At 51.1% G+C, this 18,225-nt stretch overlaps 4 protein-coding genes across 4 annotated transcripts; 2 read left to right on the top strand and 2 right to left on the bottom strand.

The window, feature by feature from the left end:
* Nucleotides 1-3,195: 3,195 nt before the first annotated feature.
* On the top strand, nucleotides 3,196-5,589 carry N7473_009858 (uncharacterized protein; the record flags this gene model as incomplete). The annotated part of the gene is made up of 3 exons (XM_057155797.1): nucleotides 3,196-4,149; nucleotides 4,219-5,472; nucleotides 5,542-5,589. 3 exons carry the CDS (start codon nucleotides 3,196-3,198, stop codon nucleotides 5,587-5,589), a joined length of 2,256 nt encoding a protein of 751 aa, XP_057004452.1.
* A 3,788-nt stretch (nucleotides 5,590-9,377) lies between these two features.
* On the top strand, nucleotides 9,378-11,276 carry N7473_009857 (putative MFS transporter; the record flags this gene model as incomplete). The annotated part of the gene is made up of 8 exons (XM_057155796.1): nucleotides 9,378-9,620; nucleotides 9,676-9,735; nucleotides 9,790-9,832; nucleotides 9,885-10,048; nucleotides 10,103-10,263; nucleotides 10,314-10,545; nucleotides 10,604-11,051; nucleotides 11,110-11,276. 8 exons carry the CDS (start codon nucleotides 9,378-9,380, stop codon nucleotides 11,274-11,276), a joined length of 1,518 nt encoding a protein of 505 aa, XP_057004451.1.
* Nucleotides 11,277-11,515: 239 nt separating this feature from the next.
* N7473_009856 (glycoside hydrolase family 35 protein) lies at nucleotides 11,516-14,915 on the bottom strand (the record flags this gene model as incomplete). Its single annotated transcript, XM_057155795.1, has 6 exons — nucleotides 11,516-12,357; nucleotides 12,410-12,497; nucleotides 12,553-12,624; nucleotides 12,690-12,983; nucleotides 13,040-14,033; nucleotides 14,106-14,915. 6 exons carry the CDS (start codon nucleotides 14,913-14,915, stop codon nucleotides 11,586-11,588), a joined length of 3,030 nt encoding a protein of 1,009 aa, XP_057004450.1. The 3' UTR covers nucleotides 11,516-11,585.
* An 836-nt stretch (nucleotides 14,916-15,751) lies between these two features.
* Nucleotides 15,752-17,443, bottom strand: N7473_009855 (elongation of very long chain fatty acids protein; the record flags this gene model as incomplete). The annotated part of the gene is made up of 2 exons (XM_057155794.1): nucleotides 15,752-16,591; nucleotides 16,655-17,443. The coding sequence occupies 2 exons, from the start codon at nucleotides 17,441-17,443 to the stop codon at nucleotides 15,752-15,754; spliced, it is 1,629 nt and encodes a 542-aa protein (XP_057004449.1).
* Nucleotides 17,444-18,225: the final 782 nt, after the last annotated feature.

The raw sequence follows: 18,225 nt of genomic DNA, 5'->3' as shown, positions 1-18,225 counted from the left end.
TGCTTTTTCTTAATCTTGTCTGTTGCTCTCCTGGGTAGGGAGAGGATACGTCATCAGATTACCCTTTGGCTTCACGATAGAATCGTAATTTACACTGTCTACTATGGCTGGCGATTGTTTGTCTATTATGTAAGGGAGTCATCTACGGGCGGAGCAGATGGATCTAGCACCACGACGAGATCAAACGCGCCAATGATGGGAGTTATGAAGAAGGGAATGATAATCCACCACTTCCAAACCCCCTCAAATCTCGAGTCCCGCCAGGTTCCAAACTTCCCTTCCCTTCCCGATAACCGTCGTGAACCATGATTACGCTATCTGGTTCGGTTCACCTTGCACAGCACGGTGAAGCGGGCGATTGGTCAATCCTGGATCCAGCCTGATACGTGATCCGCGAGAGCGCATCATTGATAATTGCTCGTCACCCACAAACCCGGTGTGGTTATTGTCTTCTCGGTAGGTGGATCGATCGATAATCCGATGTGAGCTGCGATGGCTCCAGTCGCAACTGAAACTGGGTTCCTGCCTCTACAGTATGATTGCCGTCCAGTCTGACGGCTGCAGTTTCACCGGGCGGGTACCTGGGTTGCAGTCTGCGACAAAGTTGACGGGTTGACGGGTCCCTGGAGATAGGAGAAAGATTGGGATCGCACTGGGATCGATTGAGTTGGGGAGCTCCAGCTATCCATATGGATCCATGGAACGAGAGTCGCCCGCTCGCTGGAAATTCCCGGAGTGTGTGTTTCGGTGTGGGGAGAAATTGTTGCAAAGCAAGGGAGGAGGAAATGGTGAGAATCTATGGATATTGGTGGTTAATGATAGCGACCGATGGAAGGACAATATATGTATGTATGGGATTGTGGGAAGAAGAATAGAATTGTAAGAGTATATGGGGGAGCCAGCTTTATTAATCTGATAAAATACGAGGTATGTATCTTTGATCTTTTCAACATATTAAATGATCAAAGCTCAATAGTTCATTGAAATAAATATGGAGTATGGAATCCTGAACTTAATTCCCTTAAAAATGCTAAGACATACTACGCACTCCAACTATACATAGCCATACATGTACACAAATGTCAACTTCACTTAGCACGTGTGGTGCACGGAGCCGCCATCTGTTTCGCCGAACGCTTGTGGATTCGCTGTGGACGTGGAGAAAAAAACGCCGTAGAGGGATGGCGTTGCACCGGTCTTAGTGCCCCATCGCCAATCGCGGGACGCTTGGGTCCCTTAGTGCCAGAGAGGTTTTTTTTTCCTTGTCTCTCTTTTTGAGGGGCGAAATTAATTACTATCAGTCCGAAGTGCAGGTTTATAAGTTTGTTATACGGGGTATAAAAGCAAAAAACTTTCGAGTCATGCGAGAGGGGCAAAGTACAAAAAATCCAGCCCCAGGCATTCACAAAAAGACATAAATAGGGGGCCTCTGCTCCCCAGCTCGAGCCCCAAGGTCAGGTACAGCCGCGGCGTGCATACTTCCAGCACAACATATCCCGGATATACTGCCAGAATTATACTCCTGTACCGTACTTTTCCTGTCCAAAGTACAGTATTGATTTCGTCTTCTCCTCTCCTATCGAGGTGTTTATCCCGCCCTATCCGGTGTGGAACTGGGATGGTTCTCAGTGTCTCCCCAAGCTCAGGCCAGTCGTGCCCCTAAAATCAGCCTGGGTAGTGAGCTAGGGGGGCTCCGCAATTGCTGATTGGAGATCGAGTGCGGCCCTCCAGCAGTCTTCAGTACGGAGGCGTCATTCTCGTAAGAGTGACTAACTGGTAAATCCTCCACATTGATGACTCTTTAGAATCATCCTTAAATATTTAGATGGAGGAGTCCACTATGAATATAAGAGAGAGCAAGAGTGAAGCTACTTCCAGGTCTAGAGTCATTATCAAAGTGTTCGTCCTCTTCGGAGTATGTATGCATGCACCTAACTGTATGATACTCCATAGTAATTCGTACCCACTCCCATAATTAGTACATCAGTCAAGAGACTCCGAACTGAGGACACCTTCACTGGCGGATAGTGTCCCTAGTCATTCATAATAATACATAATCTTTGGCCACCCGGGTTTCTTTAATTTCTTAAAAACTTCAAGATTGTCCACCACAGCTGTCAACAACACCGAATTTGTTGTAAACAATCCTGTTGGCTGCAAGAGTATTATACTTTTCTAGTCGCCTTTGCTTTTCCTTAGCTCTCTTCTGTCAAAAGTTCTTTGCACGATCCAATCTTTTCCCCCCTTTTAAAAGTTGACAATCTGGGGAATCAGAGAAACTCTTTCACCTTTTTAATACTTTATTGACCATTTTCTTGGAGAGTCTTACTTGATTGTTGATTATTATACTGCCACCACCCCGTCGGGAGAATCAACCGCCAAACTTCCACTCTGCCGCCCCCCTTCCTCCCTTTCCCTCCTCTCTTTTTCTTCCCCTTCCCACTCTCTCTCTCTCCTCCCCTCTTTCATTCATTCAACATCCTCCCCCCTCCCCCCCCCCCCCCAGTCCTCACGAGCGGCACTTTTCGACTGTGCCCTTCTTGGATCTGGTTCTTCTTATTCTTTAGGTTTTTTCTTTTTCCTTCTTTTTCGCTTCTTGTACATGCCTCTCTAAACCTCCCTCCCCTTCCTTCCCCGTCCATCTCCCGACACGACTTGTCATCTCTGGGGTTCCCTATCCGACCACTTTTCGTTTCTCCCACTCGCCTGGTTTCGAGTTCTGCATTTTTTTTTTCTTATCGGCATCAAGCGTCCTTGGTCTCTTTCTTTTAATTGCTGTACAACTATACGTCCCTTTTTTTCTCTCTACTTTCACGCTTCTTAGAACAGGTATGGTCCCTCTTGCCCCTGGCTGACGCGTTGCCATTCGATCCCTCCGCCCTACAAATCTGTCCACCCAAGAACACAAAAACTTGACGACAATTCAACTTTCTCCCCCCTTTTCTATCGATCCTTCTCTCCCTCCATACCCCGATGACGCTTCCACAACGATGATCATCTTGGTCAGGGCTCCACGCTGACATTTCTTCCTCCGGGTTCTTATCAGCACTCCGTCTCGTTCCTCGACCTCATCTGTCCTGACAACGACCGTCTTGAGCCGTTCTATCAATTTTCCGCGAGTTGCCTTGTCGATATCTGAAACCGACCCGGACACTCGTGAATAACTCTCGTCAATATCGGCGGAAAGCAACAATTATGGCTGCGCTGGTTCAAACGATCCCCCAACACAGTAGCACAGTACCGGTGCTCCAGACGCGTCCTTCCTCCTCCTCGGGCACCTTCGTCTCCTCAACAGCCCAGAATCCAGGCTCTCAATACCAGAATATGTCCTGGGGCTCCTTCAATACCGGCAATTCCGGGAGCTATCGCGCAGGCCACCCGGTTGTGGCTCCCTATGCCTACGCTCCCAATCTGGGTCCTGCGGCTTCCTCTCCCACAGCACAGCATCGCCAGTCGTGGTCGCCCCATCTTCGTACGGAGCATCGCACCTTTTCCGCTCCTGCGATCCATCAGGGTTCCATGAATCCGTCCTTCACGGGCAACTCGCGTGTCAACAATCCTGCAGCTGGTTCTGTATCGACTTCCTCTTCGTCCAACTCTTCTTTTCGTTCCCATATTTCCAAGGACGACAGTGCCCTTCCTTCCCGGCAGTTGAGAACGGAGCAACCGCTCCGTCCTCTGTCGACTGCCAACCTCCCTCCTCCCAACGTCATGAATATCTCCTCTCCCGCTGGCTCCGCAAAGCCCTCTCCTAATCGTTACCGTCGTGCGAATCAACAACGGACAGACAGTGCTCGATCTCAGTCACCCGTCCCTGCGTCCACGCCTCCTGCTATTGATGATAAGACGACCGTCGGCCCTCCCCCCGTTTTCCGGTCAAATGGCCATAACCGTGTTTCCAGCGTAGACGACTCGTCTCACCTAGAAAGGCCACAGCCGGAACTCGCTAAGCGGTACCGTCGCCGGAGTCTGGGGAATATGGATCCAGCTGCGTACCCAAACTTGGAGCTGCAAATTCCCGTCTCCTCATCTCCTCAGTCAGGCCCCTACGACTTCATCGCATTTGACACGAACCAAAGGCCTCGCTCGGCACACTCTCACCGGGATAGTTCGGGGAGCGTCCACTCGGCACACTCATCAACCTCTTCGGTAAGGCTGCCCTTGGACATGGCGTGCAATCTTCGCAGAAGTGATAAAACTGACATTCCATTTTGATAGGTTCGAGTACCGTCTCCCGATGCAAGTTCTATCACCAGTAAGACCGGTAGGCCGGAGGAGAAGCGAGCAAGCAAACCCTCGCCCCTCTCACAACCGTCGACTTCAGCCGAATCCCCAAAGACTGGACCGACTACAGCGTCGTCACCCCCGTCGGAATCGCCGGCAGCCAAACGTCTGGCTGAGCTGAAGAATGATCACAAGCGCCCGGGAAAATCACGCTTACGACGTGCCTTCTCTTTCGGCAGTGCTTCTGAGTTGTTGAAGGCATCCTCCGCACAAAATGCCGCTGCCAAGCGAGAGGCCGCGGCTGCCGAGCAGGCTCGCCGGGAGGCTCTTCGTGAGGAGCTGGGAGAAGAACAAGCCGCCATTGCTGAGCAACAAGAAGCCAGTGGCCTGGGTGAGAGTATCTACTCCCATCAAGGTAGCTTCTTCCGTGGCTCCACCGATGCTCTGTCCGTTTCATCAACCGCTTCCTCGGCATCGATGATGCTCCGCAAGATGGGCAAGGGGATGAAGCGAGGCGGTCGATCCCTCGTCGGCTTGTTTCGTCCTAAGTCAATTGCGAGCATCAACTCGATTGAAGGTGGAGTCGGAGCACCGGAACAGCCCATGGCTGCTCCCAAGATCTCAGTGGTGAATGTTGAAGGCGAGCGAGCGGACCTGGAGAGCGTAACAGTGAATCCCGATCTGCAAGACGTGCCCCGTGGAGGCACAGTATTCCCCAAAGCCGAAGGAGGCTCGGAGCCTCGCCGATCTACTTCTATCCGCGATCGCCCGCAGCAACGCAGTGTCTCGGATAACACCGCTGACACGCGCAAGAGCATCCTTGGAGGTGAGCGTGAACGAGCGGAGGTCTTGGCGAATATTCGGCAGACCAGGGGTATCTTGAAGAAGACCAACTCGGATCTCGGTGTGTCTCAGGTTCGTGCACAGAATGGCAGTGAATCGCCACATTCCAGTGCGCCAACGACCCCTGATGAAGGCAGCCGGGCTGCTCGCCCGGCCGATCATGTCAAGATCGCTGGTGAAGACTACTTCATGTCGGAAGGTGGACGCTTTTCCGGTGGTGACGCTAAGAGCGCCCCCATCACTCCTCAGCCGAGTTCACGAAACATCATGTTCAGCCCTCGCATTCAATTCCACGACACCTGGCCCAGTGGCGAGTATGACCGTCGTGGAGACATTGCGACTTGCAACCGTTTGACGCCTCTGCTTGCTCAACAGATCCGCGAGGAGATAAATAACTTCAAGATGGTAAGAATCGTCAATAACCGCACGCGCGCCCTGTTTTGGTCGATTTGTGTATGCTAACTCAGCCTCTAGGAGATGGAAGTCCATGAGAACTCCAAGATCTACACCCACTTCATTTGATTTTACTGGTCGGAATTGCTTTGCGTGGTTCTTACCTCCTGCATCCAGGTCCATAGATCTGCATTTAATTCGGCGATTGGGGGCGTTTGATGACCTTTTTTTGCCCCTTTTCTTTTCTCGACCTCTCGTCTGGGTGCGATCATGGAGATACTAGGAGTTGTTCTTGCCTAGGATTATGTGACTTCGTGTCTCGACTGCCCAGCCACTGTGCTAATTCTCCTTCCCGGTTGTTATTCTTTGTGTGGCTCTTCTTAACTGCAAGAGTTAGTACGCTGAACAAAATGGTGTGGCTTGTCTCAAAACTTACTCTTGGTCATGCCGCCGACGCTTGAGCATTTCTCCCGTTGTGTTTTCTATGCCTTGGGCGTTGATCCGTCAATCTAATGAACGTTGCCTCCCATGCCTTTTACCACTTACCAGGCGTGGCGGTCTAGTCTCTCGTCAACCTCGTTTTTTTCCTTCTTTCCACGGCACCTCACTTTGCACCACTTCTATCCTTCTGTCTTTCCCACATGCATTTGAACCGAAACATTGTCATTGTCATTGAGTATTGGGAGCGTCGGCAAACTGGGCTTGGTTTTTCTTTCTTTCTTTTTTTCCCCTGTGGTTGTTCTTCTCCATGTCTTTCATTCTTTTGTTTTTCTAGCACATCATTCTGCCATGGTCACGTCGGGACCCCCTCCTTTTTCTAAGTTAACTCCTCTATCATCATCTCATCAGCTCCTCTGAACGCAATCCGAGCCTCTGCATTTTCGCCTACGCTTTTTTCTGCTTTGTTGCTAAATTACTATGCTGTGTATCTTTTCGTTGTATCTTGAAGTTCTGCTAGTTGTAGAGATGCTGAGTAGGCAGTCGTGTATGTCGAAGTTTTCGTCATCTCCTGTCATTAGTTTAGGGACATGCATTCAAATGCGAAGTTATTTCAATGTTGGTTTCGTGCACCACAATATAGACTGTCACGTAGTACATCAAAGTACATATGGATCCAGCAGTACAAAACTTGGCTCAACCTTAGTACCTGCATTGGATCTGCCATTCATGTAGGTCATTTGCCATGATGGGCAAAGTCAATTCCTGACGAGGCGTGCAATGACCGTCGAGTCATTGGCTCGGATGTCGGAACTGAGCTTAACCTTGGAAGATGTACAGCTGCGGGTAGTGATGATGTGGCTGCAGCAGCCCTGGAGGGGCCTGTGGTTAAGCCTTCGAAATTAGGTTGCCATTTGTCAGGACTAGATCAAAGATTCCGACTGCTTGTGTACCTGCTATATATATTTTTCCGAGGCTCATACCCATGGTTTGACTTAAGACTGCGGGATGGGCCCGCCCGCCTATCCTAGGACCTGGAGCCATGGTACTAGCTAAGAGGTGTTCCGCTTTATTGATAGTATGGACTCTGAGTGTTTCATATGTTGTGGAACTTTGATCGGAATGAAAATTATGAATGAATGTTCATGTATACTACGGTTTATCTTACGAACCGGTTATCTAGCAGTCCATAAGAACTGTGGTAAAAGGTACGCTTTCTACGAAGTTACTGCTGAGTTTCTGTCCATGAGATGTTTCACAGCTCTGTCTGAGTTGAGCATGTATTGCTCGACTGGGCCGACTCGCACCCGGTACACCTCGCCGTACTGTTTCGCCCAATATTGCATCAAAAGATGCAGCTTCTTTGCCGAACCAGCTTTGATGAGATCGGGCATGTTGCCGAGTAGAGGCCATCCTGCCGGTGCTGGGGGTAGAGCTCCTGAGGAAGTTGACTTTGACCTCCAAATCACAGAAGCAACTAAGAAAGACAGTAATGTGAGACCGCCATAGATGAGAAAGGCCTGGTGCCAATCCGTGAACAAGTTTGTCAACAGCATATTTGAAGGGAGGCACTTGAACGGCACGATTGGAAGATAGGCTATTATTCTTGTTTAAATTATATTATATACCCCGGATTCGGTTCAATATAAGCAGTCAGAAGGTCTCTCCACTCACCGAATCACCACTCGCTTTGCACATGTCTATCACTTTCTCGAATCTTTTACCCCGTCGTCTTCCCCACCCCCGGGTATTACCCAGTCGTCGAGGCTTTAGCCCCGGGGAAATTATGGTGGAAGGTGTGATGAAACGAACAACGTATTTTAAGATCCCAGCAATGGTAATATAAGTCTTCATATTACTGAGACTAGTGCTTCAGGAATCTCCTATTCCCCGGATTTTTGTCTAGCGGGGTTGCCGACGGGGAATGTGGAGATCTTTCAATGCCGGGGCTGTAGAGCGAGGAATACTAGCGAAGAAGCGTGTGATGATCGTAATAAGAAATTGTAACAGGCCAGAATCTTGCAGATATACCATACGTATAGCCATGCTCTTTTAGTCTCACTGTTGAGCTGGCTGTTCAATTTCACCCAATTTCACCCAATTTCATCCATTTTCATCCATTTTCATCCGTTTGCTTTCTATCTTCCTATACGTTTGGTGAGAAATAAAGGCAACAAGGGATTTACGAGGAGTTCCTAATCTAATCTAGTCTTTCCAGTCTAACTACGTAATAGGTCACGTGGAAGCGTACTTAGATAGCAGTCTTAGGTTGCTTAGCTTTCTGGTACTCGGCCGTTGACAACCCAGACTTCCTCCATAACCTCTACGTCTTTACCCCATCCACACACCGGAGTATGTACCTCACAGCATCAAAAATCGTGGCATCAACACCGATATTTGAGCGATCAATGATACATCACTTACGACAACGCAAAGAATTACCCATGTCGACCTGCAGAGATTGTCCCAGGCCAGGAACATAGGCGGCGCTGACTGCCTTGGCTACCCCCATGCAATGCAACCCCCCTGCCCTAATGGAAACCTCCACGAGGCTTAGCGCAAGTGAGCAAGCACATTTTATGACTCGAAATCAATCCAGTCAGACCCAAGCTCGCCAATGTGGAACGAGACTCCCCGAAGTCTACCACAAGCAGCTCTGTGCAACCCCCACGCCCTGAACTAGACCCGCTCCCATCGAAACGACAACCGAGGTGGAAGCGCTTCTTGGCGACCAAAGTTCACCAGAAAACCAAACAGGACCAACAGATTTATCTCTGACTCGGGGGAGCCCGTGTTGTCCCACAATTGCAAGTCTGGAGCAAGTTCAACCCCCATGTTTCGCTTCTCCATTCCTTCCCCGGACCCCTCTTTCCCCCACGCTTGCGGACCCTATGAGCATCCGTGATTGGCTACTGTCGCCTGGCCCTGCCGTTTTCACTCTGGTCAAGCTGACCATGCAGGACGGACTCGACGGAGTTGACCTTCTCGGCACGCCCCCATGGGGTTGAACCATCCCGTATGACGGTATGCCCGGCTCTGGTTGGGAGTCCTACTGTCCCATCGGACCCATCCTATCCACTCAAGCATGTTCCCCGTGTCTGTTCCCCTCCTAATGTACATGTCTTATGGACCGGGATTGTTCATCTCGGGAGTCGTTTGATACGCCACAACTCGCCCGGCTTCCCTGAAAAAGTTAATATCATCCCGGACCCTGGAAAGTTTCTTTTTCTCTACTTTGACCGGCTGGCCCGATGATTCTGTTGCTGAGGTCTTGGGAGTATCTCTTATTTCAAGTCGCTCATCCTACCTTCCCCGGGAATGTCACCTCTATTATTTTTTCTTTCCCCCTTGCTTCTTGTGGCATTCTCTTAATCTTGCGTGATCGGGCTACTTGCTGTCTTTGGCGTGATAGCTAGCTCTTGTCGTTTCATTTATACTACCCTATCTATCCCCCAAGCTAGAGTTGTGAAAGCTTCAACATGTCCCGTCAATCGCAAGATATCGAGGTGGCTGATGTCGACAAGTCCTACGTGGACAACATCGAGCACGTCGCCAATGCCAACAAGCCCAACCCCAGAAAGGAGGCGCCGGCCTATGTTGCTGGTCTATCGCCTGAAGAGCGTGCCGCGGCTGAAAAGGCCCTCGTTCGCAAGATTGATATTCGTCTGCTGCCCATGATCATTATCATGTACATTCTCAATTATCTAGACAGAAACAATATTGTCAGTTCTCGATTATTTGTCTTGCAGATGACACGGCTAACAGGTTTTTTTCCAGGCTGCTGCTCGTCTGGCTGGGTTGGAGAAGGATTTGGGTCTCGTTGGTAACCAGTACTTGGTAAGCTAAGCTCGAAATGCCCCGATATTGAATGCCTTACTGACCTTGCCACAGACCTGTGTTAGTATCTTGTTCGTTGGTTACCTGTTGATGCAAAGTGAGTATTCGTTCATGAACTACCACTCTCCCACCCCCCTAACGATGACCAGTTCCCTCCAATTTGCTCCTCAACAAATTCGGCAAGCCTGCTATCTACCTTCCCACTGCTATGGTCCTTTGGGGTATCATCTCGACTGCCACTGCCGCTGCCCACAACTTTGCCGGTCTCGTTGTGATTCGGTTCTTCCTCGGTTTTGTTGAGGCTGCCTACTTCGTATGTTTCCCCGTGTCTATATGGAAAGATGTACCATGGCTGATTATTGTATAGCCTGGATGCTTGTACTTCTTGAGTGCGTGGTATACCCGCAAGGAACTGGGCTTCCGCACTGCCGCCCTGTACTCTGGCTCCCTCCTGTCGGGTGCTTTCTCTGGTCTCATTGCTGCAGGTATTACCAGCGGCATGGACAACAAGCTGGGTCTGCGTGCCTGGTAAGATCAATATCCCGGTTCTTTGTGGGCGCTCCTTCTAACCTTTCCAGGCGCTGGCTCTTCATCATTGAAGGTGCTATCACCATCGTCGTTGCTGTGATTGCTGTCTTCGTCCTGCCCAACTTCCCCCGTACCACTTCCTGGCTTACCGAAGAGGAGAAGGCACTGGCTGCCTGGCGTCTGGAAGAGGATATCGGTGAGGACGACTGGGTCGACAGCGAGGATCAGTCCTTCCTGCACGGTGCAAAGCTTGCCTTTACCGACATAAAGACATATATTCTGGTAAGGGATCCATACCACTCCCACATGCTTCACCAGCTGACACTTCCTCTTTATGTAGATGCTCATGATCCTGTGCATCGTTTCCTCCGCCTCGGTCACCAACTTCTTCCCCACCGTCGTCAAAACCCTCAAGTACCCCAACATCGAGACCCTCCTCCTCACTGCGCCTCCATACTGTCTCGCCGTCGTCTGCGCATTCGCTAATGCCTGGCATGCCGATCGCACCGGCGAGCGTTACTTCCACGTCACTATCCCGTTGTACGTCTCCGTTGCAGCTTTCATCATCGCTGCCGCTACAACCAGCACCGCCCCTCGCTACCTCTCCATGATGCTCATGCCTGCGTCGTTCTACTCTGGTTACGTTGTCGCTCTGGGTTGGATCTCAAACACCCTGCCTCGTCCGGCGTCTAAGCGCGCTGCAGCCCTCGCTGCTATTAACTGCGTTAGTAATGCTAGCAGTATCTATGCTAGTTATATGTACCCCTCTAGCGATGGCCCGCGATTCGGTAAGTACTATCATGAAATTGTTGGGCTTCTTGTTGAGCATGGCTAATGATTGTATAGTTCCTGCCATGTCTGTGAACTGCGCTACTGCGTTCATTGCTATTCTCGCTGCGACTGCCTTGCGATTCACCCTCGTCCGTCTGAACAAGAAGCTTGATCGTGGTGAGCACGTTGAGGGATCTGTTCCCGGACACGCTAGTAGCCGTGGCTTCCGCTTCCTGGTTTAGATTTTGGTCAGCAGTAGTCAATTTGCTCTCTATCAGATCTTCACGTTGGACTTTGCACTTTGAACGTGGATCATGACCATGATTACCCTGTTAGAATTTTCACGGACTTTCATAGCAAGCTTAGATGATATCTAGAAACTGGACTTTCCGGTTGAATTGAGTAATGAATATACCTCTTACTGGAATCTTGTCATTCAGAAGCATCGAGGGTGAACACCGCTCTCAAATTGAAATTTAGTCCTCGTTCAAAGCCCTCAACAGACCCTGAGTCAAAATCTACTCACGTCATACACCATCCCATAATATGAATCAAGCAAACTTCTTCCGCTCCTCAGTCCACTTTGTCCTCAAACCCTCCGCCTTCTCACTAACACTCACAACATCCAACGAACTATCAGCCACATAATTAACCCGCCAATCCACCTCAATACTAGCACCAGCCTCCGTCTGCGCCCAAACCGCAACAACAACCGTATTCTCCCCATTATAATTTAAAATACCCGCCGGAACAGGATACACAACCTGGTTCCCAATGTAAGGATTATACCGACCATACTGGTACCCATTCACAAAGATCTGAGCCCGATAAGCAGTCGTTTTACCCGCCGGCGTAGATAGCACGAAAGAAACCGATACGTCCGTGTTAGATGGGAATTTCAGTGGGACGGTCGTGCGGAAAAACTTCACCGTTGCGCCTGTGAAGCTTAGAGCCGAGGATTTGGACCAGGTCGAGTCGTCGAAGCCGGGCAGATGCCAGCCTACACGTTCACCGTAGAGGCCATCTTCGTTGAAGACGCCGCGAACGGGGTCGAGATTGGACTCGCCGCCTGCTGTACCTGCGAGACGCCAGTGGCTGAAGCCGGCTGATGAGCCGATGAGTTTTGCGTCGAGGATTCCGCGTGGGTTTAGGGCGCCGCTTGTTTCGTCATGACCTGTGTCGTCGTGGACGATTAGGAGGATGTTGGGTTTGGAGGTGTTTAGGGTTGCATTGGCGAATGAGAGTGTTAGGTTGCCGGTTTCGAGGGTCGCGGAGCCGAGGTAGGAGCCGAGGAATTGGCCGTTGAGCCAGGCAGACCAGCCGCTGTATTGTATTAGTGGTTGAGCGTAGATGGGGGTAGGTTGGGTTTGCTTACAAGGCATATCCGCCTTGGATATTGAGGTAGGCGCCTGTTGCAGAGCCGTTGAAGTATCCACGCCAGAGGCGGACACCGTTATGGAAGCCTGAACAGTGAGTTAGACTAGTGGATTCAAATGCGATTAAGAGGAGCGAACTTACCGTATTCATCTGCATACATGACTGGCAGGGTTGTAGGGGTGCGAGGGTTCAGTGTGGACTGATGGTTTGCGTCTAGAAAAGACGTTAGGATACCAGCTTATAAGATGCGCTTGGTGAGGAAAATTATTAGTACTTACCAACCCATGCCGCTCCCGAGTCATTATAGGTAGTCAAGCGCTCAGGCAGACTGTCCTTCGACTTCCAAGATCCAAAGGAAGGAAGAGTAACACTCTTGGGTGCCGCAATAGATCCCTTGAGACTACCATACTCTGTACTCTGAGTGTGAAGAGCCTTTCCATTCCAAGTAATCGACTTGACTACCTTGGGGGCAAAGACTTCCAGTGTAGTCGCGTTGATAATATCACCAGTCACAGCAAGCTTCGAGCCTGATAAAGTAGCGCCGCGAACGAGGTACGGTCCCTGGATAAGCACTGCGAAGATCGGTTAGATTTAGTCTACAAAAGCGACATAGAAGGTCGGAACATACCAGTCTCTGTCTCTGGCACAAGCGGGTCATTCGTAAGAGCAGGGGCCCAGAATTTGTATGCGGCAGTCCTGTCGAGCAGGATCACGTTGAAATCGTCAATTTCCAGCACGCTCATGCCGGCAGACTGGGTAAAGGTCACAGTTAGACCACCGCTCTCTTTGATGAACTTGACACCAGAGCAACCCTGGCATTTCTTGATCGAACCCTTCTTTGCGCCCTTGACATTGAACTCGCCCGATTCGCCGGTAGGTACCCAGAGAACCAATGTGGGAGTCTTGTCAAAGACGGCATATGTCAAAACCTCGGCGGTGGAATACAGCAATTTCTTCGAGCCAAAGGTGAAATCGGTGACCAGGATCTTGGACTGGTATCCATTCAACCGGACCACACCGCCATGCTGGGGGACAGTGAAAACACCAGCAGAGGTGTTCACCTTGACATGGAAAGCCTCGTTTGTTGAAACGGAGGTATTAAGGTGGAAAGTCGCGTAGAAACCAGCATTGGTCTCGGGGTTGCGTAGCTCATAGGCGCGGACGATTGCATTATCGGTATACTGAGTACCGTTCCCGATCAGATTTGTCATTGTCAAGTCCTTCGCGCAGCGCGTAAACAAAGCCAGCAGCTTGGTTTCATAGTACTTGTCTCCAATAGATCGATCCTCCGAGATAGGCGCCGAGTAATCATAACTGCTACCAGTGACGGGGGCGGCAATGGCACCCCAGTTGGTACCTCCGAAGAGCATGTACAGACTCATTGCGGTGACGCGCTGGCCGATGTTCCACCGGTAGAACAGGTTCGCAAAGTCTTGGTTCGAGTTCTCGGCGCAGCCACCTTCGGGACCACCCCAGGGGTTGTACGAACCACCTTGGAACTCGGGCATGAATTCGGGCATGGTGGGCTGGGACTCTTGGAAGTAATCGTAGTAGTCCATGACTGCGTATGGGATGTATTCGCCATTGGTGGAGGTGCATTGACTGAGGTCACAGGTCCAGCACTATTTACATTCACCTTTATGTCAGCCTTTCAGAGTCCCATCTTTCGTTCAAACGAGTATAGACGAACTTACCGAGGGGTACGAGTCTACACCGGCAACGTCCACATTACCACCCTCATTCGACCAATCACTTCCCCACGAGTGGGAGTTCATATTCGGATCATTCGCAGTCAACGGCACAGTAATACCGTTAGCACGAGCATTCGCCTCGAGAAGCTCCATATAAGTAATGGCGCTTTCATTAGGCACACGCTCCGACGCTGAACCAGTCCATTGCTCTCCATACTCGTTCTCAATCTGATAGACGAGCGCATTCTCTCCATCAGTCACCTGGTACTTGCTAGTGATTTGGGACATTTTCGTGAAATACGGCGTCCACGCCTTCGTATAACGAGTATCATTGTTGCGAAGTGTACCGTATTCACCGGTGGTCAGCCACAGCGGGAATCCACCAGCGCTGGCTTCCGCATTGACGTACGGTCCTGGGCGGACGATAATGTACAGCCCAAGCTCCTTGGCCAACTCGAATAGCGGAGTGAAATCATGCGCGCCGGTGGTGAAATCGAGCGTGCTGTTGTTGGGTGCATGGTACGCCCAGCTCGAGTAGAAGGCGAACGCCGTGAAACCAGCCGCTTTGATCTTCTCGAGGATATCGCGCCAGAGACCTGGCACGGGGATACGCCAGTAGTGGAATTCACCAGAGAAGATGAAGATACGCTGGCTATTGACCTGGAAACTAAAGTGATCCCATTGCACGACTTGGTTCAGACCATCGTCGTGCAGTGGCCACTCGGTAGTTGTTTGATTCTCCGCGGCGATCGTAGCGCCGAGCAGAGAAGCAATCGTTCCCAAGCCGTAGAAGAGACGAGTTGCTCGCGTCATCTTGAAACCAACTCGGACTGCGGCCGAGAATCAGCCGAGAATCAAGCTGCCGATCGATGGATTCGAGCTCGCGACAGCGGCACTTCGGACCAGGGGGCGGCATTTTATGTTGCATTGGATTCATGATGTGTGATTGCAAGAGCTTGTTTCTCTCGGAGAAAAATGTGGGGTGAAATAGAATGCTGATATGGCTAATCAGCATTAGTCTGCGTCAAGGGCCATTAAACAGGGATTGAAGCGAAGAGTCGGTGGAGATGGAGCTTTCCCGCGCGGACTATGGCGGGATGTCTTTTTTCCTCCATTCAGCTGGCCTGCAGATGTGGAGATGATGGAAATTAGTGCTAAGTTGTACTTGGGTAAATGAGGCATTTGAAGTGAAAATCCGCACTTTTGGAATTTCAATGATAATATACATCCCGGTCGTGTCTTTACTTTAATCTAGAATAAGCCGAGCCACCCCGAACTAGACAACAGCGATGTCCCTGGAGGAAATATCCGGAATCGCCGCCATTCCCAAGCCGGATGACCGGTAAACAAGGTCCGCTGGAAGCTAATAGTAATCGCAAAGCAATGAGTTCTCGGTATCCCCAAGCTAGCTGGCTCTTAACAGGAAGCCAGTTTCCCCGCTATGGCAGGGGATCTTTGGACGAGAAACGTCAAAAGTACCAGCTACCCGAAGGCCTGCCTGCATATAGCCCACCGGGAGGAAGAGATGGCAAATCAGGGCAGAGCATGTCATGCCACGTTCGCCTCAGATAAAGGAAGTGAATATTGCGCTGAACTCCAAGACTCCAAATGTTTATGCCGCAAATCAATGTCACACACACCCCTCAAACTCAAGCATTGTTCTCAAGAACGCCGAACGGGTTCTGTCCCTTGGTCTCTGGAACATCCGCGGTGGACTCAATCTCGCTCTTGGTCTGCTTCTTAGCACCCTTCTTAGCAGGGACAGTGGAGAAACCTTCATCCGAGGCTGACTCATTTGTGGCGGCGGCACCAGCAGCCTTGGCCTTCTGGGCAGCAGACGAGCGTGTCCTGACAGGCGAGTCCTGGGGGACAGCCTGTCCGGTGATCTTCTGCACATGCGCCTTGACAACCTCCTCATCGGTGTTCTCACTGTTCTCACCCTCAATGGCGGCCCTCCGGATCTCACGGCTGAGACCCTTAAGAGCATCCATGCCGGCCTTCTCAGCGGCCTCCATGTGGGTGGGCTGCTTGGTGTCCTTGCGGTTCAGGTAGGATCGCACGAAGAAGCGGGCGAACAACCAGGTGAGAGGAAGCAGGTAGGAGACGTTGAGCATGATGGCAAAGGCCTGGCCGGAAGTGTCCACACAGGTCATCATCTCCTGGGTGAAGCCAGTAGCAGGAGCAGGAGCAGCCACAGCCCCGCCGACATTCTCAGCGATGCCCTCAGCACCAGCGGCGCGCAGAGCAAGCTTCTTCAACCAGGGGATGGAACCAGCCTCAGCAACGGCAGTCGCAACAGCGGGAGCAGCCTTGGACAGGTGCTGCAGGGCGGCGCTTCCAACAGGGTAGGGGATGGTATAGTGAACAAAGAGGTAGGCGGCGGCCATGTTGGTACCGAAGACGAACTGGGTAATCTGCATGGTGGTCAAGCTACGCTTGATCGCGTTGGGGACACGGATGCGCAGAGCGGTGAGGGTGTAGTAGGTGTACTAAAAGAAATCGAGTTAGCTATGAAAGCTCCAGAGCACATCGCTGCTTTGAGAAAGACATACCATCATCGCATGAATGGCCGAGTTGACCAGGGTAAAGATCCAAATGGGAGCAGCCATATAGCGAATACCAGCCCACATGCACATCATGGCACCGGCGTGGTGGTAGGTCTGTAGGGTCGAGCTCTTCTTGCCCTTGGCCAGAATGATGGCTGTATCAACAACCTCGTAGAACTTGGAGAGGTAGAAGATCCAGCCGAAGTAGGCCAGGCCACCGTTCCACAGACGGCCGACATCAGACGAATCGGGCAGCCCAGCAGTTAGCTTGAATTCGGGGTTGGGAATCGACCACTGCTTGGTGATAGGGCTATAGGTAGCAGCATTGCCATAGCCGCGGGGTCCATTGATCTTGCAAAGCGAGTCCACAACTCCGACGAGACCATTGGGCTGGTTACGGTCCGCCCAGGCGCTGCCAAAGGCCTGGAACATACCGATAAAGGTCCATGCAGAGTAAACAGCGAGGAAGACGTTGTGCAAGACGACAAACAGCTTGAACAGGGGAGTGTGGCTGAAACCATAGGGCTTGTAGCCACGGCTCTTGTTGATGCGGTTGATTAGGACGACGGTGACCGCATAGACACTGGCGATGGTGATTGGAACGCGCACGTCCAACAGCTGAGTATAGAGGTCATCAGGGATGTTGAAGGGCTGCTTCCATGTTGCCTCTGCGACGTGCGGCGCGGGGATCGCCGCGGGGAGGTTGGCGGGAGGGAAGCTAAACAAGGAGGCCGGCGGCAGAGCAATGCGAATGGCGCCCGAGCCGAACTGGGTGGGCACGTTGATGTCGAACATGATTGAATTCCCACCACCAAAGAAGATCTCAAAGAGGATCAACCGGCTTTTTCTTGGATACGAGAGAGTAAAATGCGGAGAGAGCTGTCGACAAGGAGGAAGAAAAAAAGAACAGGAAAAAAAGCCCAGTTCTTTTTACCAGAAAGAGTCTTGACACGGAAGGACCAGACGGGGCTCCACCGGGCTGATAAAAAGAAGACCCAGCGAGTCTAAATGGACTTATCAGCTGGCTCAACTGGGCTCAACTGGGCTCAACTGGCAGAGGTGGAGCCCGCGTTTGTTGGGAATTGGGGGAACAAAGTGCCGAGGTTGATTGCGTAGTCCCCCAAAAAACCGATGCGGTCACTATGATCCGCAGTGGCAATTTTGGGAGGTTATCTTTTCCACTGATCCAATTGATCCCATTGACTCCCATGGGGAAACTGGGTGTATGATGGACTGGGACCAATCCATGGTGATCATGTTGTAATTGATGTTCTTGAGAATTAGTTCATCGCTTCCAGTGGATCAGATCATTATTGGTGAGAAAAGAGAGACACGCGACCGCCACACGCGACTCGTTGAAAGTGCAAATGCTGCAAATGCTGCAAAACATACAAACATGTGGCCAACCCCCGGGCTTCCAGAAGAAACGTGAGAACCTTGTTGCCTTAACCGGACTCAGGCAAAGATAGACCCGCTGAATCAGCTGAACTTGATGCCTGATTCAGGCCAAATTGAGGCCATTTTTCAGGCAGGAACCGGGCCAGCCCTCATTTGGGCCTCCACTTTGCATGTGGTAG

The sequence above is a fragment of the Penicillium subrubescens genome (assembly GCF_028828155.1).
Source record: "Penicillium subrubescens strain IBT 31985 chromosome Unknown utg000007l_segment0_segment0, whole genome shotgun sequence".
Lineage (NCBI taxonomy): Eukaryota > Fungi > Ascomycota > Eurotiomycetes > Eurotiales > Aspergillaceae > Penicillium > Penicillium subrubescens.
This window is presented reverse-complemented; position numbering and strand designations above follow the sequence as displayed.